General features: G+C 37.0%; 1 protein-coding gene across 3 annotated transcripts; it reads right to left on the bottom strand.

The window, feature by feature from the left end:
• Positions 1–1,141: 1,141 nt before the first annotated feature.
• Positions 1,142–21,058, bottom strand: LOC122696527 (UDP-glucuronosyltransferase 2B31-like). 3 transcript variants are annotated; one of them, XM_043906617.1, is made up of 7 exons: positions 20,761–20,953; positions 20,199–20,244; positions 19,442–19,590; positions 8,757–8,888; positions 6,122–6,209; positions 5,036–5,255; positions 1,142–2,778 (listed from the first exon to the last, which is right to left on the bottom strand). In XM_043906617.1, exons 1-7 carry the CDS (start codon positions 20,923–20,925, stop codon positions 2,499–2,501), a joined length of 1,080 nt encoding a protein of 359 aa, XP_043762552.1. In that variant the 5' UTR covers positions 20,926–20,953; the 3' UTR covers positions 1,142–2,498. The 3 variants fall into 3 exon arrangements, with proteins under 3 accessions (XP_043762552.1, XP_043762550.1, XP_043762551.1); XM_043906615.1 differs by having other exon boundaries at positions 20,199–21,058; XM_043906616.1 differs by lacking the exon at positions 5,036–5,255 and having other exon boundaries at positions 2,587–2,778; positions 20,199–20,954.
• Positions 21,059–22,929: the final 1,871 nt, after the last annotated feature.

Below are 22,929 nucleotides of genomic sequence, written 5' to 3'. Positions count from 1 at the left end.
GAAAGATTGAAGGCAGGAGGAGAAGGGGATGACAGAGGATGAGATGGTTCGATGTCACCACCCAGTCAATGGACATAAGTTTCAGTAAACTTCAGGAGTTTGTGATGGACAGGGAGGTGTGGTGTGCTGCATTTCACGGGGTCGCAACGTGTTGGACATGACTGAGTGACTGAACCCAACTGATGCTCATATCCAAAGAGAAATCAGTCAGGAAGTTGAAATATAACAGCTCCACTTCAAATAAATATATTGTATAAAGGCAGATGTGGAAAGCAACTGAAAGGACAAAGTGTAGAACACTTCCAGATTATACAGTGTGCTTAATATTGTTTTGTCAGTCATACCCATTTAAATATTGATATCCTTGCACAGAACGTCAACTATACCTTGTAAGGGATAAAACTAGTGTAAAAAACAATAGCAAGTGAGAGGTTCTTGTGACTGTGGTCCCTTTGACACAGAATTAGAAATAAAATGACATCAGCAAGTTGGAGGGTTAGGAGGGTCCCAACACTTGTATCTCCCATAAAATCTACAAAAACAATAAATGCACAAATACAAACCATTGAAAAATATATAGAACTAAAATTTAAATTCCCTCATTGGAAATTCAGTGCATTCTATAAGATCATTTTCTCTGTGGTATACAAATTTGCATATATTTACATATGTTTAATTTTATTTCCAAAGAAGAGTGTCATGCCTATTTTTTGTAATTTTTGCAGCTTATTCTTTACTTGGTAATGTGACATGGAGAATATTCAACAATATTATCCATAATCCATCTGTTTTCTCTCATGGCTGTATAACACATACCTATGTTTAGGTTAGTGTGTTCATAAACTGATAGCAACTTAAGTGCTAGTGGCAATTCAGTATATAATTATGAACCCACCTACCAATACAGGAAACATAAGAGATGCAGGTTTGATCCCTGGGTTGGGAAGATACCCTGGAGGAGGGCATGGCAACCCACTGCAGTATTCTTATTTGGAGAATCCCGTGGACAGAAGAGCCTGGCAGGCTACAGTCCATGGGGTGGCAAGGAGTCAGACACGACTGAAGTGACTTAGCATGCATGACACATGCAAGTCTTTCTGTATGACAGATAACCAGGATGTAGAGTTGCAGTGTTAAACAGTACATTTTAAATTTTATTTTCAAGGGTACCTCCATGTTATACATGCAGAAAAATAGTTCTCCCATATTATTTGTTCTGAAAATTATTTTTGGAAAATAATTTGCTTTAAAAATTTTTAAATTATGAAAACATGATAACACATTCACAGAAGACTTGGAAATGCAGTTACATATAGTTCCCTGTATATTACAATTTTTTAGGTAGATAAGATTTTTAGTTAGAATTTCAATATCAAACTCTCAGAAATTAATAGAATGCATCTATAGAGAATTAGAAGAATATAGTAAACCTGAAAAGCATCATGAATCAATTCAACATATTCCGATTTATGCAATTTTTACACAACATTGGGATACAACAAGTTCCCATAGACTATAAACTAGGAGACACTGGAACATATCCAGAGACATAAGCGACTTAATTTGCATTTCTCAAAGCACCAGTGACCTTTGTCCCTTTTTATATGTCATTGGCCATTTCACTTCTGTGACTTTCTTATTCATCTTCCATCTATTTTCATATTGGACTGTTTGAGTTTTTGTTGGAGATTTGGAGTAATTCTCTCTATACAATAATGACAAACCCTTTTTTTTTTTGTTGTTACAAGTGTTGCAAGATAGATTTGTGGGAAATTATTTAGAACTATGTGTGTGATTTAATAATATTATCTACCATTGTACCATATTAATTCTATCTTTTTTAAACATGGCAATTATGTTGAGAGGCAGTATGGAAAATTCAACGGTACGTTTTTCCTATCGTTCCCCAAGCATCAATTTGTTTTTAAATAATTTGAATAAATTATCCCTTAGACTGATGAATGTTTGTTATATGACTTAGATGGTGGTCCTCTTGGTCAATAAGACCCATCTCCTCACCTGGACCACCTTTATTATAAACTGCTTTCCTGATGTGCAGGTTTCAAAAGTGACTTCAGATTGCTTTCATTTGATTTACCAATTTTCCATAAACTTTATGTAATTTTTGTATTCTGCCCATTATTATCTGATTATGTCAGTCAGAGGAGGTCTAGGTTTATCATTCTAGTGTCTATGCACATCACGTGAAACACTGTTATAATATATTCAATACTTTTTTAGTAAAACTTCTGACAATACATTTCAATATTTACCCATTTACTTTTATATAATTTTCATCAGCTTCATCTTGGCATGACATTTTTCTAAATCTTAAACAGTTAAAAAATTCCTTGAAAACAAATTTTGAAAGGAGGTGTTGAACTGTGAAAAGCCATTTTGTCACAGGAAGACAGGAGCCTTTTCATAACTCCTTCCTGTTGAAATAAGCCACAAGAATTCCACCTATGGGGCATTCCTGCTTTGGGACCCAAATACAGCTATTCCCTTTTCCTCTTCTTTCCTGTTTCAGCAAACTTGCGGCAACAAAACAGAAAACATTTTGTGACGACAAATACAGCAGTTGCCACACAGGCCAGCAGGAACCCGATCACGTCCAGAGAGTGGTATTGGAACCAGGTGAGGTCGTGGGCGGCTGGTCGCAGATCCTTGGCTCCTTTGTGGCGCATGACGAACTCAATCCAGAAGATCGCTCGGTCAAGGGGCTTTATAGGCTGATCATGTTGAATGGTTGATAACCACATAGCATTCCGTTTATACCTGAAGGAAAATAAAAGAGACTTCAATTTATAGAATGAACTAGAAAAGTTAAATATGTGAAATTTCCATGCAGAGAGAGGAAATGAGTGCCACATAGAGTGGAAGAACAACTGATTGTTTTTCTAAGAGATAATTATAGAGATCTAAGCTCATCGGCCTGGAGAAGGAAATGGCAACCCACTCCGGTATTCTTGCTGGAGAATTTCATAGACAGAGGATCCTGGCAGGCTACAGTCCATGGGGTCGCAAAGACCTGGATATGACTAAGCAACTGAGCACACTTACAGGAGCTTATGGGCTAGAATTTGTTGAATGCATAGGATTTCAAGCTATGAAGAAAAGAGAAGACAAGAGAGGAGAAGCATTTGTAGCCTGAGAATGGAATAAGTCAAATTGTGAAGGTGAAAAGAAAATAAATACATGACTTGAGCTATCCAGTAAGGAATTGTTAAGAGATCTGGCAGAGAAGCTTTGAAACACTATCATAATCCAGAGATAGGAGGTAAATACATCATGAGCTACAGAGACATGGCCAGACTGCACTGGCCAGGAGTTGGTGTCGACCTTACCTTAGTGAAGCAGTGGTTAAAGTGTGGAAGTGAATTGCCTTCGTTTAAATCCTGACTCTGACACTTACCTTGCTGCCTGCTTTTTAAACTCCCTTTCTCAGTTTTTCATTGTTAAATGGAATGCATAGCAATAGTATCCTATCTGACTATTTGGAGGAATAATATATTGATCCTTAGATGTATTATTAGTATATAGTAGACTCAGTAAATGTTTCCTAATACTATTGTTGTTTTCCTTGCTAGTTATTTTAGAATACAGGGTGTGCCAAACATTTCACCTTCAGGCTTTGCAGTTTTATTTGTTTTTACTGTTGAAATGATGATGGACTAACAGACAAGGAAGGAGGAATAAAGCGATATGATGCATGAACTTTAAATAACAGTGTGGTAACAATGGAGGTAACTTCTCTCCCTTTCTGTAAAAAACTCAGGGGGAGCATTGGGTGTTTGAGAAGAGGGTATTAGTTCAGAAATACTTTTAATAGACTAAGGAAAGTTTATAATGAAGAAGTTACTTAATATGTACAATGGACTTAGTATAATGTGTACCATATCATAAATAGTCAATATATATCAAGCAGTACATTATCTTTGTTTGTTGACGCTAGCTTTACATTATTAAAAATTAAAAAATACACAAAGATACTAGAGAGAGTTATGTTTACATAAAACTGCCTACTGAAACATATTTCTTTTAAAAAGAAAGAAAATATTCTTCTTACGGCAGTCATTTAGTGTAATATTTGTGCTAAAATTAAAATAAAATAGCACTGTTTTTAAAGCACAAATGTCCATTGTGCTATTATTACCAATATAGTCTCAAAATGTTTTTTTCCAAAGTCGTCATGAAACAAAAGGGGGACAATACATACATCATATTTGTGATATTAATGGTAATAATATTACTCAAGTTAAACCATGAAAAATTTGAAAATAAAATGTTTCTGGTTTCAGAAAATTTGTTTTTTACATAGGAATATCCCAACATGTCTTTTCAAAGTCAATTACTTTTTGATTTTACAGTTTTTCAAAACAAGACAAAAACAACCTAAAGAAGAACTAAGAATGTACCTACATTTGGTCTTCCCAGGTGGCACTAGTGGTAAAGAATAAATAGTCTCAAAATAGTTGTAATTAGATAGTTAATTAGATAGTTCTAGATGTTTATATCTTTCATCTTTGATGGAAAAAAATATTAGCACAGAAAATTTGAAAAGGGCTCAATGTAATGAGAATTTGAGATAGATCGTGTCATGGTGATTTACTAAAATTAGATCATTTTAGAAGAGTCTAAACATTTTAGGAATTCATATGCTGAAGGAAACTTGTAAGTGTGCAGATGAGTGCTTAAAGAGTTCATGGTTTCCTACTTTAACTTTGTTCTCAGTGCTTCGTCTTAATCCTTGCTACCATCAAGGGATTCTTCTCATTCTACTGAGGAGCTCTTTCAAAATTTCTCCACCATCCTTAAGCCTCTGACAAATCTTTACCCTACAGCCACTGAAAACACATAATGTGACCCAGAAGGTTACTAATGACTATTTCCAGAGCATTGAGCAAATCTTACTCCTCATTGTTTTTACTGAAGACTCCTTGCTGTCTCTTGTGTCTTCCTATGAGAATGCCTCTAGAAATAGTATGTAGTAAAACATATATGTGTATGTGTATATATATATATATATACTCACGAAGGATTGTTAATGACTTGCTTCAGTGCATTGAGAAAATCTGTTTTTGACATTGTTTCCAAGTCCAATCTGACAGCTGCTCCCTTGGCCTTCACTCGGTTGATGTTATCAGGTTGATCAGCAAACAAAGGAAGGCCCACCATAGGGATCCCATGGTAGATGGCCTCATAAATGCCATTGGTTCCACCATGAGTTATAAAGGCCTTGGTTTTTGGATGACCTAGGATTGTGTGAATTTCAGTAAAATTATTAATTAAAAGTCTTAAAAATGAGAAAAGGGCATTAGAAGACACTGAAAGCAAGCAATTTTTTAAATATATATAACTCTTAATTACACACAGGAAACTGCATTTAAATTGCTTTCGGAACTCAGTGCAAGAATCCACTAAGTCTGCTGAAGAGGTAAGTGAAGACTTCATGAAAGAAGTACTTTACCTTTTGCATGTCATAAATGAATTCAAGATCAGCAGGTTATAGCTTGAAAGAATACTCTGCATAAAATAAAGTGAATGAACAAAAATACCAGAGGAGGGCATGTCAGAAATATATTCTCTTAAAGAAACAGTAAAGTCATTCAGTCCGATAGAAAGGGTGACAAGGCCACAGGAAGGGTAATGGTAGTGGTACTGGAACCAGAGGATGGAAAAGCTACATTACCATAAAATGTGTAATTGCCTCAAGGAAATGATTGCAGAATTTTTCCTACAGAAAATGAAGGGTCATTGGTAATAAAAGAGGAGCCGGTATTTTTCAGTGGAACTTAAAATATCCCTACAGGGGGGAAAAGATAGAGAATTCAGAGACAGAACAACAATCTGTGAAGTTCTTTAAAAGTTCATGGCTAGAAATGATTACAGCTAAAATAAGACATTTTGATTCTGACTATAGAGACATCACTATGTTTAATAAACTGACAGTTGCTATATTTTCTCCTATTTTCACCTAGAGCTGGAAATAAAAATAAAAGAGTAAAGTTTTCTTTTTGAGTGTTTCAATAATAAATGCTCGGTAAGTCTGTTTCCTGTTGAAGTATGATCACTCTGCTCAGATGTTACCCATGCTTTCAATTGTTCTACCAAGTCTCACCAAGAAGGTCATTCTGGGGGATCCACTTATACAGCCGAGTATTGGGTCCTAAGGTGTCTGGTTTCTTGCCACCATGTCTCCATAGAACCTGTTAAAGTAAAAAAAATATTTCGTAAGTTGAACTTCAAATTTATAGGAATAGAATTCTAAAGATATTGAAGACATCTAGTTAAATGTCTTCCATATGACACTTTGTCATATTCTATATGAAATGTGGATGATGCTGGGAAAGATTGAAGGCAGGAGGAGAAGGGGACGACAGAGGATAAGATGGTTGGATGGCATCACTGACTCAATGGACTTGAGTTTGAGTAGCCTCTGGGAGTTGGTGATGGACAGGGAAGCCTGGTGTGCTGCAGTCCATGGGGTCACAAAGAATCAGACACAACTGAGTGACTGAGCTGAACTGAACTGATGACAAGTTAAGGAAACAAGGACATGAACTCTTAAGTAATGATATCTACTAATACACTGCCATCAATAAGAAGACCCACATTTTATGAACTTATTCAACCAGGTGTGGTATACACTAATGACATCTCACACGTGATGCAATAGAGAAATGAGATCTTGAACGGCAAATTTAAATATTTAAGAAATTGTTATGTGGTCTCCATTCTATTCCAAAAAAAGTGGCAAATAATTAATAACATACATTTATTTTGCTTTATTTCATATACTAGCTCTCATTTTAAAATTTAATTGTCTCTTACTATTAGCTTTTGGATTCATAGTAAGGACTTTACTTATATACACTTACTCATATAGCTTAAGTTATTTTTACGAAAGTTTTACACCTTTTGATTTACAAAAAGGAATATATTCAATCAGCCAATTATGACAATTAATATTTCTGCTTATTTAGTAATTTATTAATAACAAGTTAATTAATGCTATTTAGGAAGATAGCTTCTTTTAGATTACAAATTATTAAACACTACTTCCAAGAAAAGTGTTTATTAGCAATTTTGGCATGAATCCAGTATATTACCACTTTTCTAGGTTAGGAAATTCTTTAAATTTAGAAAAGAAGAGCCTGTCAGTAATTTGTAACTATTAATAACAAAACAGCTGTTGGTAAAGTTCAAAAACTGTGGTGCTAAATTAGTACCAAGCAATCTTCATAAACTGGATTATAATTTTTAGTTCTTTAACTTCTATTTGCTATGTGAATATGAAGTAGGTTTCCAGCAAAAAATTAGCATGTGTGGTTAGGATAATACTGCAATATCAGATAGTAAACTAAAAAAGTAGTTCACAAACATCCAAAAACCCTTGGTGTATTTTATACATTAGAAAATAAGTTACTACCATATTTTATGGAGAAGGAGGCAGCTGATCCTTTTCCATGCCAGTCTTTCTCATGCTTGGTTCCTTCTTACAGCCTCTTTTCTTTCCTCAATTCAGAATAGTAATAGAAGCAGAGTCCATTAAGGACCAGACTTTACAATAAACAGGGTTCACCCAAAGGGCAGGACCCCACTTTCACCCTTTCTCTTTGCTCTTTCTGCCCACAGGGTTCACCCAAAGGGCAGGACCCCACTTTCACCCTTTCTTTTTGCTCTTTCTGCCTCAGACTTTGGCAGGACTGTCAACCAAGGAGGCTGATGTTTCTCTTTCTCTGAATCACTGTGGCTATATGGATACCTGGCAGCAGCTTGAGGTGCCCTGACCAAACTTCCTCTGTGTAGCAACCAGAAAAGGACACTGAAGAGGGCTGTTTCAGCATTTAGGAAAAGGAAAGGGGTTAGGATTTCTTGGCAGGTAGAAATTTCAAGGCATATTTCAGATTTTTGTCAATATTGCTTAACATTATTGTATTATTGGGCTTCCCTGGTGGCTCAGATGGTAAAGAGTCTGCCTGCAGTGAGGGAGACCTGGGTTTGATCTCTGGGTTGAGAAGATCCCCTCAAGAAGGAAATGGCAACCCATTCCATTATTCTTGCCTGGAAAATCCCATGGACAGAGGAGTCTGGCTACAGTCCATGGGTTTGTAAAGAGTCGGTATTATGCCTATGTTAAAATTTAACCTCTGAGAATACTTGTGTGTGTGTGTATATATATATATTCCTCAGGAGCCCATCACATCAAGGTAAAGGAGTAAACTACACAACAGAATCTGATGATTTCTTTTCCTGCCTACAATACTATTATAATGCCAAAGTTCATACTACACCTCTTAAACATACCTTGTCTTGATTACAATGTTAATCCAAAGTTATTGTCAATCAAAAACACTCTGCATACCACTTTAACACCTGCCATGTATATTTTGTTTTTTAAAAATATCTCCAGTAAGTGGGAGCTATCATAGTAGTTTACCTTTCTTGCAGAAATTGTCCGTAATTAGACATTTTATAGAGTTTAACAGACTCATTAATTGCTGTTGCCATTCAGTTGCTAAGCTATGTCTGATGCTTTGCGACCCTATGGACTATAGCCCACCAGGCTCCTCTGTCCATGGGGTTTTCCAGGCAAGAATACTGGAGTGGCTTGCCATTTCCTTATCCAAGTGATCTTCCCAACCCAAGGATCAAGCCTGAGTCTCCTGAATGAATAGGCATACTCTTATACTGAGCCACCAGGGAAGCCCAACTTGTTAAATAGTTATCCACTATTAAGTTACTGTGCGTACCTTTTGTGGAATTTGGGCAAGAGCTGATGCAATCATATTGGCTCTTTCTTCTGTCATGTTAGTGACCATTGACCCCAAAGTAAACACCACAATACCATTTTCTCCAGAGCTCTGCACAAACTCTTCCATTTCCTGTGAAAAAAGCATTTGCTCCATCACAAAAGAGCAACAGCATAGCAAGCATTAACTTAAGGATGGCTACAAACACTATAGTTAGGAATTATTCAGTTCAGTTCAGTCGCTCAGTCGTGTCCGGCTCTTTGTGACCCTATGAACTGCAGTACGCCAGGCCTCCCTGTCCATCACCAAATCCTAGAGACCACCCAAACCCATGTCCATTGAGTTGATGATGCCATCCAACCATCTTATCCTCTGTCGTCCCCTTCTCCTCCCGCTCTCAATCTTTCCCAGCATCAGGGTCTTTTCAAATGAGTTAGCTCTTTGCATCAGGTGGCCAAAGTATTGGAGTTTCAGCTTCAACATCAGTCCTTCCAATGAACACCCAGGACTGATCTCCTTTAGGATGGACTGGTTGGATCTCCTTGCAGTCCAAGGGACTCTCAAGAGTCTTCTCCAACACCACAGTTCAAAAGCATCAATTCTTCGGCGCTCAGCTTTCTGTATAGTCCCAACTCTCACATCCATACATGACCACTGGAAAAACCATAGCTTTGACTAGACGGACGTTTGTTGACAAAGTAATGTCTCTGCTTTCTCATATGCTCTCTAGGTTGGTCATAACTTTCCTTGCAAGGAGTAAGCATCTTTTAATTTCATGGCTTCAATGACCATCTGCAGTGATTTTGGAGCCCCCAAAAAATAAAGTCAGCCACTGTTTCCACTGTTCCCCCATTTATTTGCCATGAAGTGATGGGACCGGATGCCATGATCTTAGTTTTCTGAATGTTAAGCTTTAAGCCAACTTTTTCACTCTCCTCTTTCACTTTCATAAAGAGGCCCTTTAGTTCTTCTTGACTTTCTGCCATAAGGGTGGTGTCATCTGCATATCTGAGGTTACTGATATTTTTCTCGGCAATCTTGATTCCAGCTTGTGCTTCATCCAGTCCAGCATTTCTCATGATGTACTCTGCATATAAGTTGAATAAGCAGGGTGACAATATACAGACTTGACATACTCCTTTTCCTATTTGGAACCAGTCTGTTCCATGTCCAGTTCTAAGTGGTGCTTCCTGACCTGCATATAGGTTTCTCAAGAGACAGGTCAGGTGTTCTGGTATTCCCATCTCTTTCAGAATTTTCCACAGCTTATTGTGATCCATACAGTCAAAGGCTTTGGCATAGTCAATAAAGCAGAGATAGATCTTTTTCTGGAACTCTCTTGCTTTTTTGATGATCCAGCAGATGTTGGCAATTTGATCTCTGGTTCCTCTGCCTTTTCTAAAACCAACTTGAACATCTGGAAGTTCACGGTTCACGTATTACTGAAGCCTGTCTTGGAGAATTTTGAGCATTACTTTACTAGCATGTGAATGAGTGCAATTGTGTGGTAGTTTGTCCATTCTTTGGCATTGCCTTTCTTTGGGATTGGAATGAAAACTGATCTTTTCCAGCCCTGTGGCCACTACTGTGTGTTTTTTACATTTACTGACGTGTTGAGTGCAGCACTTTCACAGCATCATCTTTCAGGATTTGAAATAGCTCAACTGAAATTCCATCACCTCCACTAGTTTTGTTCAAAGTGATACTTCCTAAGGCCCATTTGACTTCACATTCCAGGATGTCTGGCTCTAGGTGAGTGATCACACCATTGTGATTATTTGGGTCATGAAGATCTTTTTTGTACAGTTCTTCTGTGTATTCTTGCCACCTCTTCTTAGTATCTTCTGCTTCTGTTAGGTCCATACAATTTCTGTCCTTTGCTGAGTTTGTTTACACTTTTTTAATGTCACAGTAGGATGTACTATGTGTAACTGCTTTGAACGTGTAGTTCACATCAAACTAAATAAAGCTTCTGGTGAAGCTGTATTTGCCTGGAATTGTTTTAGAGTTATTCTGTTGAATAACCCCAGATCCTCATCAATTAAAAATAATTTTGTCACTAATATACTAGAATAAATCCACATTGCTCAATGTACTCTCCTAAATAAATTGTATGCTTTGAATTTTATCAGAATTATTTTGTCTTGTAGTCCTTCATACTTTCCAATATAAAATTTTTATCTTCTATATTAGAATAATTCCACATTGCTAATCATACTCTACAACAACAACAACAAAAAAAAAAAAATGCAGAGAGGAAAGTTTCCTGAATAGCTAGTGAAAATGATGTACTTATCTTTTAAACTTCTTTCCTTTTTTTCTGTTTTAATTTCATTATTTTTTTCTTCTGGAGAATAATGACTCAACCCTTCCATCATAAAATGTATATTTTTTGACCCTACTTATGATCAAAAAATTTTTTTAAACTATTTTTAACAGAAAAAAAGAAAATGGAATTTTTTTTCAAACTTTAACCTTGCAAATTACATTGTGTAGAGAATTTGTTAAAAATGTAATTTGACCCTGATGATATCAGTCTTAACATGAAGGTCACTAAACTTTCCTATGACTCATATGGTGTGTACATGCTCAGTCACCTCAGTCATGTCCTACTGTTCACAACCCTATGGATTGTAGCCTACTAGTCTCTCCTGTCCATGGGATTCTCCAGGCAAGAATACTGGAGTGGCTTGCCATGCCTTCCTCCAAGGAATCTTCCTGACCCAGGGATTGAACCCACATCTCCTTTGGCTCCTGCGTTGCAGGCGGATTCTTTACCACTGAGCCATCAGGAATGACTGACTCACATGTTCCATCCAGGTCATAGGTATATTTCCAGTGACCTTAGCAATATTTAAAGTTACCTGTCTTCAGTATTTTGTCACATTGTCTTACTACTCAAAGCTGATTTTTCTCTGCTATGGAAGATGCATCCCTATCATATGGTAATACATCCTTTCTTTGAAAATTAATCACTGATGTGGACTGATTATTCTCCTTCTCTGACATCTTTATGAAAATAACACAAGCTTATGGCAAAAGCATGCAAAATACAAAAAGTTATAAAAATGAAATAAGGTATACTACTGAGTAGGGTTATCCTTAGCTTAAAATTCATACACATTTTTTTAAAGAATAAAATATATTTGACATAAAGCATTAGTAATTTAAGGCATATAATGTATTGATTTGATACATTTATATACTGTAGTAAGTTTGCCATTTTAATGATAGTTTGCATCTCCATAATGTCACATAATTATACTTTCTCTTTTTGTGGTTGTAATAACTAAGACAAGTTTGGAAAACTCAGCAGTGGCCATAGGACTGGAAAAGGTCAGTTTTCATTCCAGTCCCTAAAGAAAGCAATGCCAAAGAATGGACAAACTACCACACAATTGCACTCATTCACATGCTAGTAAAGTAATGCTCAAAATTCTTCAAGACAGGCTTCAGCAATACGTGAACCGTGAACTTCCAGATGTTCAAGTTGGTTTTAGAAAAGGCAGAGGAACCAGAGATCAAATTGCCAACATCTGCTGGATCATCAAAAAAGCAAGAGAGTTCCAGAGAAAGATCTATCTCTGCTTTATTGACTATGCCAAAGCCTTTGACTGTATGGATCACAATAAGCTGTGGAAAATTCTGAAAGAGATGGGAATACCAGACCACCTGACCTGTCTCTTGAGAAACCTGTATGTAGGTCAGGAAGCAATGCTTACAACTGGACATGGAACAGACTGGTTCCAAATAGGAAAAGGAGTATGTCAAGTCTGTATATTGTCGTCCTGCTTATTCAACTTGTATGCAGAGTACATCATGAGAAACACTGGACTGGATGAAGCACAAGCTGGAATCAAGATTGCCGAGAAAAATATCAGTAACCTCAGATATGCAGATGACACCACCCTTATGGCAGAAAGTCAAGAAGAACTAAAGGGCCTCTTTATGAAAGTGAAAGAGTAGAGTGAAAAAGTTGGCTTAAAGCTCAACATTCAGAAAACTAAGATCATGGCATCCAGTCTCATCACTTCATGGCAAATAGATGGGGAAACAGGGGAAACAGTGGAAACAGTGGCTGACTTTATTTTTTGAGGGCTCCAAAATCACTGCAGATGGTCATTGAAGCCATGAAATTAAAAGATGCTTACTCCTTGCAAGGAACCAACCTAGAGAGCATATTAGAAAGCAGAGACATTACTTTGTCAACAAAGGTCTGTCTAGTCAAGGCTATGGTTTTTCCAGTGGTCATGTATGGATGTGAGAGTTGGGACTATACAGAAAGCTGAGCACCTAAGAATTGATACTTTTGAACTGTGGTGTTGGAGAAGACTCTTGAGAGTCCCTTGGACTGCAAGGAGATCCAACCAGGCCATCCTGAAGATCAGTCCTGGGTTTTCATTGGAAGGACTGATGTTGAAGCTGAAACTCCAATACTTTGGCGACCTGATGAGAAGAACTGACTCACTGGAAAAGACCCTGATGCTGGGAAAGATTGAGGGCAGGAGGAGAAGGGGACAACAGAGGATGAGATGGTTGGATGGCATCAGTGACTCAATGGACATGGGTTTGGGTGGTCTCTAGGATTTGGTGATGGACAGGGAGGCCTGGCGTGCTGTGGTTCATGGGGTTGCAGAGAGCTGGGCACGACTGAGTGACTGAACTGAACTGGTCTCAGTATGCTTGATGATTATAATATTGTTGTCTAAATTCACTGTTCTGTACCTCATATCTCTAGCTCTTATTTACTCTGAGATGCAAGTTTTGTACCTTAAAAAACATCTCTTTATTCCTCCCAGCCCTTAGCCCCTGGTAACCACTACCATATTACTCTCTTTTATTAAAAGTCTGACCTTTTTAGTTTCCACAAACAAGGAATGGGTGTGCGTGCTTAGTCACTCAGTCATGTCCCAGTCTTTGCGAACCCACGGTCTGTAGCCTGCTAGGCTCCTCTGCCCATGGGAATTCTCCAGGCAAGAATACTGGAGTGGGTTTCCATGCCTTCATACAAGGCATATCATCAGTGTTTGTCTTTGTCTTTTCAAAAAGATAAACAAAAGTGACAAACTTTAGCTAGACTAACAAAGGAAAGAAGACTCATAAATAATATTAGAAATGAAAGAGAAGACATTAAGCTGATATCACAAAAATACATAGGGTCATAAGATACTGTTGTGTAGAATTATATACCAACAAATTACATACCACAGAGAATAGATAAAGTTCTAGAAATATATAATATGTCAAGACAGAATCAGGAAGAATTAGAAAATCTGAATAGTTATAATGAGGAAAGATATTGAACCAGTAATCAAAAATCTCCCAACACGAAGACACCAGGACTAGATGTCTTCACTGACAAATTCTATAAAATATTAATATTTGCTGTTGTTGTTGTTGAGTCACTAAGTTGTGTCTGACTCTTTGCGACTCCATGGCCAGTAGCATGCCAGGCTACATTGGGTTCTCCAGTCAAGAATACTGAAATGGATTGCCGTTTTGTTCTCCAGGGGATCGTCCCAGATCAGGGAGTGAAACTTTATCCCCTGCATTGGCAGGCAAATTCTTTATCACTGAGCCACCAGGGAAACCAAATTATCCATTCTTTTTTTCCTTCCTATTTCTGTGTGTGTTATCAATTTTCAATGATCTGAGTTTAACTTAGAATCAAATTTATTTCCTGGCCCATAGGTCCTGGTCCATAGAAGTATGTGAATTTCAGAATTTGGAGGAAAGAATTCTGAAAATTTTGGAGGAATTTGATGCTGGTGACAATTAAAATCTAAAGTATTCCTTCAAGGTTAGGGAACTGCATCCACCATGACACACATGGAAATGGTCATCACTGCATTGTTGTCCAAGCTCTATAACTCAGAGACCCCATGGCCACACTGACTTCTGAGCCCATTCTCAGCTCTTCCTTGGAGGCCACAAGCAAAGTTACATCAACAAGGGGAAAGACTGTATGACCAAAAATGCCCCCTACCCAAAGGGTTCTCTCCTAAGATAGTTTTCCCAGGGTTTAGAAATGGCTTCTAAATTTCAGGGTTCTTTCTTGTTTTGGATTCCAGGAACCCTAGGTATCCACTGGTTGGAACTCAGGGATTCTTCAACTCCCCTGTGGAAGGGACATTTAACATGCATATGTGTGATTCTTTTTTCTTCTACTGAAGTATAAACATTATCAGAATCAAAATAATATTAAAGGAAGATTTTCATCTTTGTATTTCAAAGACCTGTAAGTACCATTAGTTCAAATATAGTTGGTGAAAATTGTATGAAACTTATCATGAAGTCTTTCATTAGAATAGACAGTAAGTTAATATTATTTTTGCTTTTTCAACCTGAATCTCTTTAGTTCTCCCACCTGATTCACTTGTCAAGTCTTTTAGGAGTTGCACAGTTACATTTCAGAGGCTGCTTAAACAGAATGGACCTCATGTTGTAAATAATAATATGATTCTCGGAAGAGAATATGAATTTCTCCTCCAAATATGTCTGCATAAATTTGTAATATAGTTTAAAAAGCCAAAGAGAGGAAAGTAGTAATTCCAAAGGCCATGAAGCTCCATAGAGACTAAACTGGGATCCCTGTCAGTCCCTCATTCAGACACATCCCCATGTAGCATGAAGCTCCTGCTCAACACTTACTCCAAGGGCTGAGAATCATTGCTTCAAAAACTTTTCCTAAAAAATTAAACAGGAGAGAAGGAACATTTCTAAACTCATTCTACAATGCCAGTGTTATGTCTTGATATCAAATAGACAAGGAAATTATAAGTAAAGAAAACTATATGCCAATATCCAGGATAAATATATATGCAAAAATTCTCATCCAAATATCAGGAAACCAAATTCAACAACACACTAAAAGACAAGTGAAATTTATCCATAGGATGCAAGGATGGTTCGACATCCAAATAAATAAATGTAATACATTGCATTAATAAAAGAAAAGATAAACTAGCTTGATTATTTCAACAGATGGAGAATAACATTTGACAAGATAACATCCTTACCTGATAAAACCTCCTATGTATTGGGTGTAGAAGGAACATACCTCAACATAATAAAGACCATATTTGGTAAACTCAAAGCTAACATGATCAACAATGAAAATATGAAAACTTTTTCTCTAAGATGAGGAACAAGACATGATTGTCTCTCACACTCATTCAACATAGTATTAGAAGTCCTAGCTAGAGCAACGAGGCAAGACAAAAAAATAAAAGGTATCAAATCAGAAAGGAAGAAGTAAAATTGTCATTCTTTTTTTTTTTTTTGTGGATGACATAATTTTTTGTACAGATAATCCCAGAGGTTCAACCAAAAACCTGAGCTAATCAACAAATTCAGTAAAGGTATAGTATAAAAAGTCAACATACAGAAATTAGTTGCATTTTTCTATACTAATAATGAAACATCTAAAAAAATTATGCTATTTACTATATGATCAAAGATAATAAAATAACTAAAAATAAACTTAACCAATGAAATGAAAACTCTGCATAGTTATAAGACTTTGTTGAAAGAAATAGTGGAAAAAAAACAAATAAATGGAAAAACATCATGTATTCATGGATCATAAGAGATAATATTGTTGAAATATCCACACTACTCAATGCCAGTTAGGGCATCACACCTACCAATTTCAAATTATACTACAAAGCTATAATATTTAAGACAGTATGGTATTGGCCTAAAGATAGATAAATAGAACAGTGGAAGGGTCCAAATTAAAACTGTGTTTATAGTCAATATCTGACAAGGAAGGCAAGAACATCTAGTTAGGAAATGTTAGTCTATTCTTTGTCTTCTGAGAAAACTAAGCACATGTAAAAAAGTGAAAGGAGATCCCTATTATACACATTTCACAAAAATGAATCAAAGACTTAACATAAGACTAGACAGCATAGTGGCCTTTAAAAAAAAAGTGGAGAGAAGCTTCCTTAATATTGGTTTTGATAATGATTTTTTTGAATATGACACCAAAATCATGACAGAAGAAATAATCAATGATAGGACTATATCAAACTTGAAAGCTTCTTCACAGAAAAAGAGACAATCAACAAAATGAAAATACAAGCTACAGAATGGGGGAAAAGTTTTGCAAATCACATACTGAATGAGAAACTGATATCAAAACTATTGATGCATTTTGCCAAAAGTCAATTCTTTAAAAGGTAGTGAAAATTTCTGAGAACTTAATAGAAAAGTTATTGTTTGAAGGAATAGTTTTTCTATATAATGAAATCTCCACAATAATTGACTTGGATTCAAATCTTGTTTTACAACTTAATAACAACAGCTACATTTATTGATTATTGTCATTATCCTACTGTTCATCTTTTCTTGTCATTCTCTCTTTCTTTCTAGCCTCCCTTCCTACTAACACTATCATGTTCCTGAAATGAGAATGGTGAAATCTTTCAAAATACATGGTTAGGTAGTGAAGAACTGTCACTAATCTTATTTCAGCCTTTGGACACTATGAAAACTACCATAGGTAACTCAAACAATTTGCAATCTAGAGAGTTTTCCCTTTGAAAAAGATATCAGTTTAATTTTTCCACCAATAATTAGTAGACAAAAGGATCTCTTAAGAGCTCACAAAATAGTTTTCTGAAGATTATTTGCTTCCTATTTAAGTTTTAACTAAATTTAAAACTAATAATTTTAATTTATAACAGATTATTATCTTGCTTTCCTTCATTAGAAATAGAGGCCTATGAACTGAAGAAATTTTATAATTGGGCAGTTTTCAGATTCAAGTGGTACAAATTATTTGGTCTTTATTATAATCTGCAGAATTTATGATTCCTATATAGGCAGTGTGTATTTTCTCTGTGTTCATTCTGTCAGGCAGCTATGATGTTGAGACCTATGCTCCTTAAGAGAGCTTTGCTGAGGTTTTTGTGTAGGATCAGTGTAAGCAGAAAACATCTGACCTAATAGATGAAGTTATTCCTTTTATGCTGTAAGCTATAAAACCCTGGGATTTCAAATGAGGACTGGCTTAAAAGCTGATGTGAAGGCAAGAAATGTATTTGGCTGCAAAATTGTTAGGGCATACATTTATGTTGTCAAAGAATAATTTTCATTTTGTCTAGAGCACAGATGAACAGAGTCAATCCTCAGAAAATAATTCTAGCTTTTCATCTTGCTCATTTAATTGCTGAAACCTTAAGAAATTCTTAACATTGAAATTTTAAATTGTTATTAAATTATATTTTATTTAAATTTTATTAAATTACTTTTATTAACTTTATTTTTTTTCTAATCAACTTTAAAAATTTACTTTTAAATCACTTCATGGGATATCTGCTTTCTAGGATTTTGCTGGAGAGTATAATCTTGATGTGTTGGGAAACCAATCTTGATTCAATTAGGAATTAAATCCAGGTGGCTGGCACACATTGGGTTATTGATAGTATGTAATAGCAGCAAGGCAATGGCACCCCACTCCATTACTCTTGCCTGGAGAATCCCATGGATGGAGGAGCCTGGTAGGCTGCAGTCCATGGGGTCGCGAAGAGTCGGACACGACTGAGTGACTTCACTTTCACTTTTCACTTTTATGTATTGGAGAAGGAAATGGCAACCCACTCCAGTGTTCTTGCCTGGAGAATCCCAGGGATGGGGTCGCACAGAGTCGGACACTACTGAAGTGACTTAGCAGTAGCAGCAATAGCAGCAAAACAACAATAGTTAATATTTCTCCTAGACCACTGAGTGTATGTCAGGGACATTTTGGATGTTTCATATGTACAGTTTTTTTTCCCCACAAGAACAATATGATCTTGGCACTATTATCATGACTTAGTGTGGTCATATCTTTTCCATCCTTGTTTCCTGTATTTCACAGCAACTTGCTAAATTGTGTCCCTTTCTACTCTTCCCCCTTTACAATCCAACCCAGTGACTATATCCTATGCACGTTTTTTTTTAATGTGATCAAATCTCTCCCTTGACCCTTTTAAAGTTCTACCAAACACCTTTACTTGATGCTTCAAACCCCTCATAATCGTCTGTCTCCAACTTACCTCTTCACATCATCTTCCTCTTTACTCAGCCTCTTCCTCTTTTGACTAAACTTGGACTTCTTGGCCACTATTATTACTAAACCTGCTTTCCTTTTGTATCCACTTCTGCCCTATATCTTCAATTATTCCTGAATATCCTTTGGATCTCACCTTAATTATTAATGACTCAGAGATATTTCTGTGATTGCTGCTAGATGTTTCCTTATCATCGTGGTCTTTCCATATTGGAAAAATTAACACACAAGTTTTATTACTTGTTTGTATTCTGTCTTTCCAGGTAGAGTGTCAAGTGGCAGAAAATGGGTCTCTACCATTTGTCTGCATATTATCACTTACTTCTGGAATATGCTAGTCACTTTATAATTATTTTTTAGTGAGTGTCTGATGCTTTATTATGCATTAAATGATGAATTCATATTTTGACTGACATATTCTCAAAATCTCCAAGGTATTACTCTCTTATTCTGTAATGTTAATGAAATTCAGATACTTGTGTTGGTGTGGAATATGAGTTTCTAATTGGAAGTCACTTTAGTTTCCTACATCACTCTCACTATAATTAAATGTTATAAATAAAGAATGTAAAATTATTCCTACTGAAAATGCAAAGTTAAAGAAGCACAACAGAGACGAGTAGGTGACCTTAGGCAGAGGTTTGGCAGGTTTGCAGTGGAGGCCTCCAACAAATTCAACATTTGGTAGTAGTGGGCAAGGATATTCAAAATCCCAGTAGGATCGAAAGAGCCAAAATTCAGCTTTCTCCATTGTCTCTAATAATGTAGTCGGTCTTCCTGGAAGGAAGATTAAAAAAAAAACAAAAACAAGACTCAGATCAAATGAGAATATTGCCATATGTATATATCAGGTAAGTTTTGGAAAAAAGATTGGAATGATGTAGCCAAAGATGTTTGAATGTTTCTGTTCTTTGATAAAGCCAATATATATGTATGTGTATAATATATATTAAACATAAAATATCTGAAAACTGAACTACATAAATAAAAAAAATTAAATGCTACCTAGAAGCTTGCGTTACAAATATGTGTGTAACTCTTCAATCTACACGTCTTCATTTATTAAGACATTTTATGAGTTTTCTAGCTACTTTTTTCAAGTTAAAAAAGAAGTTTAGTAAGATGGATATACAATTGCTTAGAAAAGTCCTAAGTGTTTCAATTTATGGTTTATGACTCCCCAAGTGTCCTGTACTAGTAATGGACCACAGGATTATATCTTACCCTATCATTTAATATTTCTACACTATTTATGAGATTGATGGAACATTTTATATTTTCTTTTCATCATTTTACTTATAATAGACAAGTTTCTGTGACTTTATACAAGCTTTTATTCTAAAGAAAGTTAGGACTTCATGCCACCAACTAAAAACCTGACTTACCTAGTACTTCACTGTAAAACTGGTCCCACTTCTTCTCATTAAACATCTGGAAACAAAAGTCAAAATAAAGTACATATATCATATTTTTGACCCTCTCCATGAATGTCATGTGATCACTTAATTCAGACAATATAACAGGTACGTAGGATGGTGAGTATGGAAGTTTCCCACTCTTCCTTTCAATTGAATAACCAGGAGTGAAGCGGAGACTGTACACTAAAGGTACTTTAAGTATCTCAGCCAACAGCTCTCCACAGGGTCCAACGGTATCTGCAAGGACAACATCAAACCTCGATTCATGCAGTTTTGTCATCAGTTTCTTGTTTGAAACAACTTCTTTACAGATCTTTAGAGTAAGATCAGAATAATCTTCAAATAAGCTTTGCAGTGACAAAAAAAATGTCCAAAATGAATTTGCCAGATCTGTCCATTTCCTGACAAAATGCTTCAAAGCATTCTCAAAATCATCTTTAGTTAAAGATATGGGGAAATTCTCAAATTTGATGGCAGATGGTGTGTTGGAATCAATAAGAATGGAAGCTGAAGATGTCAATACAGTCACCTCATGACCCCTCGTGACAAGTTCATCCAGAATGATCTTCATATTCATCCAATGACTATATTCCACTGGCCACACCAGCACCTTTCCACAACTCCCAGAGCTAAAGAAACAAGTCATCTGTAGCAGCAGCAGAAGCGAGAGCCATTTCATAGACATCGTGTTCATATGCAGTACTTCTTTAAAGTAACTATCCTTTTGCCATTGCTCAAGCTTATAGCCAAAGAGAAATCAATCTGGAAGTTAAATTATAACTCCAACATTTCAAGTAAATACATGATATAAACAGTCAGCAGGTGTGGAAAGCAGTGAAAGGGCAAAGTGTAGAACGCTTCCAGATAACACGGTGTGTTTCATACACTGCTTTGTCAGTGCTATCACTCATCTAAAAGTCAAGGACCTTGTACAACAAATTCACTATGTTATGTAAGAGATAAGACTAATGTAAAAACAGTAGGAATGAGAGGCACTTTTGTCTGCAGTCTCCTTGATACAGAATTTGAAATAAGGTGACATCTTCAAGATGAAGGGCTAGGAGGTCCCAACACTTGTATCCCTCACAAAAACAACAAAAATAATAAATGAACAAGTACAAGCCAATGTAAATTATTTTGGGAAAGTTCTATTATAATGAAGGAGGAGTAGAAACCCTGAAGAGGGCAAAGCAAAAACTGAAGATGTCCGTGTAAGAAACCATGGGAAAAATTTTACATACATATATCCTTCAGTTCAGACCAGCTTGGCAGCATTAAGGATCCCTCCAACAGGATCTTCCCCATGGAGAGAAAGAGAGCAGGAGAATTCCAAAGAGCATCACTGCTGTAAGCCTCTGCAGCCTTTGTTACTGAGGACTTCCACAGTCTTCACAAGCACTGATTCCATTTGATGGAGCTGCCAAGAGTCCCTGCTGCTGTGTCTTTCCTGAGGCTGGAAATGTCACTGCGGTGGGACCTGAGCTTGGGGCCCCATCACTCCTGGACCTTGCTTTCCTTGGTTGAGACGTTACAGTGCTTTGCCATCTATGAGACTGGAGCTGCTGTTCTGTGTCCTGGCCCCAGGTTCTAAGTCAATGCTTTTCTTGCCATTAACTAGGGCCATTCTGCTGTTTCCTTGGACATCACTCTGTATTCCTGGAGGCTCCTGGGTAATGCTCCTGGTAAAGAACCCACCTGTCCATGCAGATTAGACATAAGAGACTCGGGTTCGATCCCTGAGTCTGGAAGATGCCCTGGAGAAGTCCACGGCAACCCACTCCAGTATTCTTGCCTGGAGAACCCCATGGACAGAAGAGCCTGGTGGGCTGCAGTCCACGAGGTAGCACATAGTTGGACCTGACAGAAGCAACTTAGCATAGCACTTTGTATTCTGAATTGTGAGTTTGGCCATGCCTAGGCTGAGCTGCTGCTGTTCTGTCAGGGAATGTCTGACGGGAGGATTCCTACGTGCTGTCTCTCATGAGTCCTTTGTCCCTCTTCAAGCGGAACAGCACGCTGCTCCCAGGGACTGAGGTCATTGTGTGAGGCAAGCATGAGTCTCCTTTAGTAAACATTCTCCTTAGGACAAAACAGCTTAATCTCCTTCCCCTTTCTTGAGATATAGATTGTCTCCTGACCTTGTGACTAACATTACCCCTTGTTCCCTTGGTAACGGTTGCTGTACATTTGGTTTTCTGATCTCTATCATTCCCGAAAGAAGTTTCTTGTACTGCAGCCTATATATACTCATAGAAAAATCATTAAAGCACCTTTGCTCCATCAGAGCTTAGGTCCCCGGGTCTTTTTTGTCTCTCTCTCTCTCTTTCTCTCTCTTTCTCTTTTTCTGGCTGACTCTCTGGAGCGTGGAGACCCGTCGTGCTCACTTTTCTGCCCGGGCTTCTAAGACCCCCTTGAGAGGGCGCCTGGTGCCTTCGTGAACGATGCAAGTCCTGTGTCAAGGACTTTATTGGTCCTCTGTGTAAACCAAGGGACATCAGCCTCTTTCTCTCTTTCACTTTCTTATCGTCGACTCCGTACCACCAGGTTCCGGTCCATTAAAGGACCCCAACAAATGGCGCCAAGGAACAGGGACACTGGTATACGTGGCATATCGGGCGGAGTGACTCAGGGACCTATTGAGGTCGGTAAATACTAAGGCATGGGTTAAACGGCTGGCCAGCCCCATTTTTTTTCTACT

Source organism: Cervus elaphus, chromosome 6, assembly GCF_910594005.1.
Source record: "Cervus elaphus chromosome 6, mCerEla1.1, whole genome shotgun sequence".
Taxonomy (NCBI): domain Eukaryota; kingdom Metazoa; phylum Chordata; class Mammalia; order Artiodactyla; family Cervidae; genus Cervus; species Cervus elaphus.
The sequence above is the reverse complement of the archived record's forward strand: the minus strand, read 5'-3'. Positions and strand labels throughout refer to the sequence as shown.

Coding starts and splice junctions, on each gene's coding strand:
- LOC122696527 (XM_043906615.1), bottom strand. CDS start 20,925: ATGAACACGATGTCTATGAAATGGCTCTCGCTTCTGCTGCTGCTACAG. Junction 6,210..8,756: donor TTGCCCAAATTCCACAAAAG/GTACGCACAGTA, acceptor TTACTTTAACAG/GTTCTATGGAGACATGGTGG. Junction 2,779..5,035: donor CAAGTCATTAACAATCCTTC/GTGAGTATATAT, acceptor ATTTTCCTTCAG/GTATAAACGGAATGCTATGT.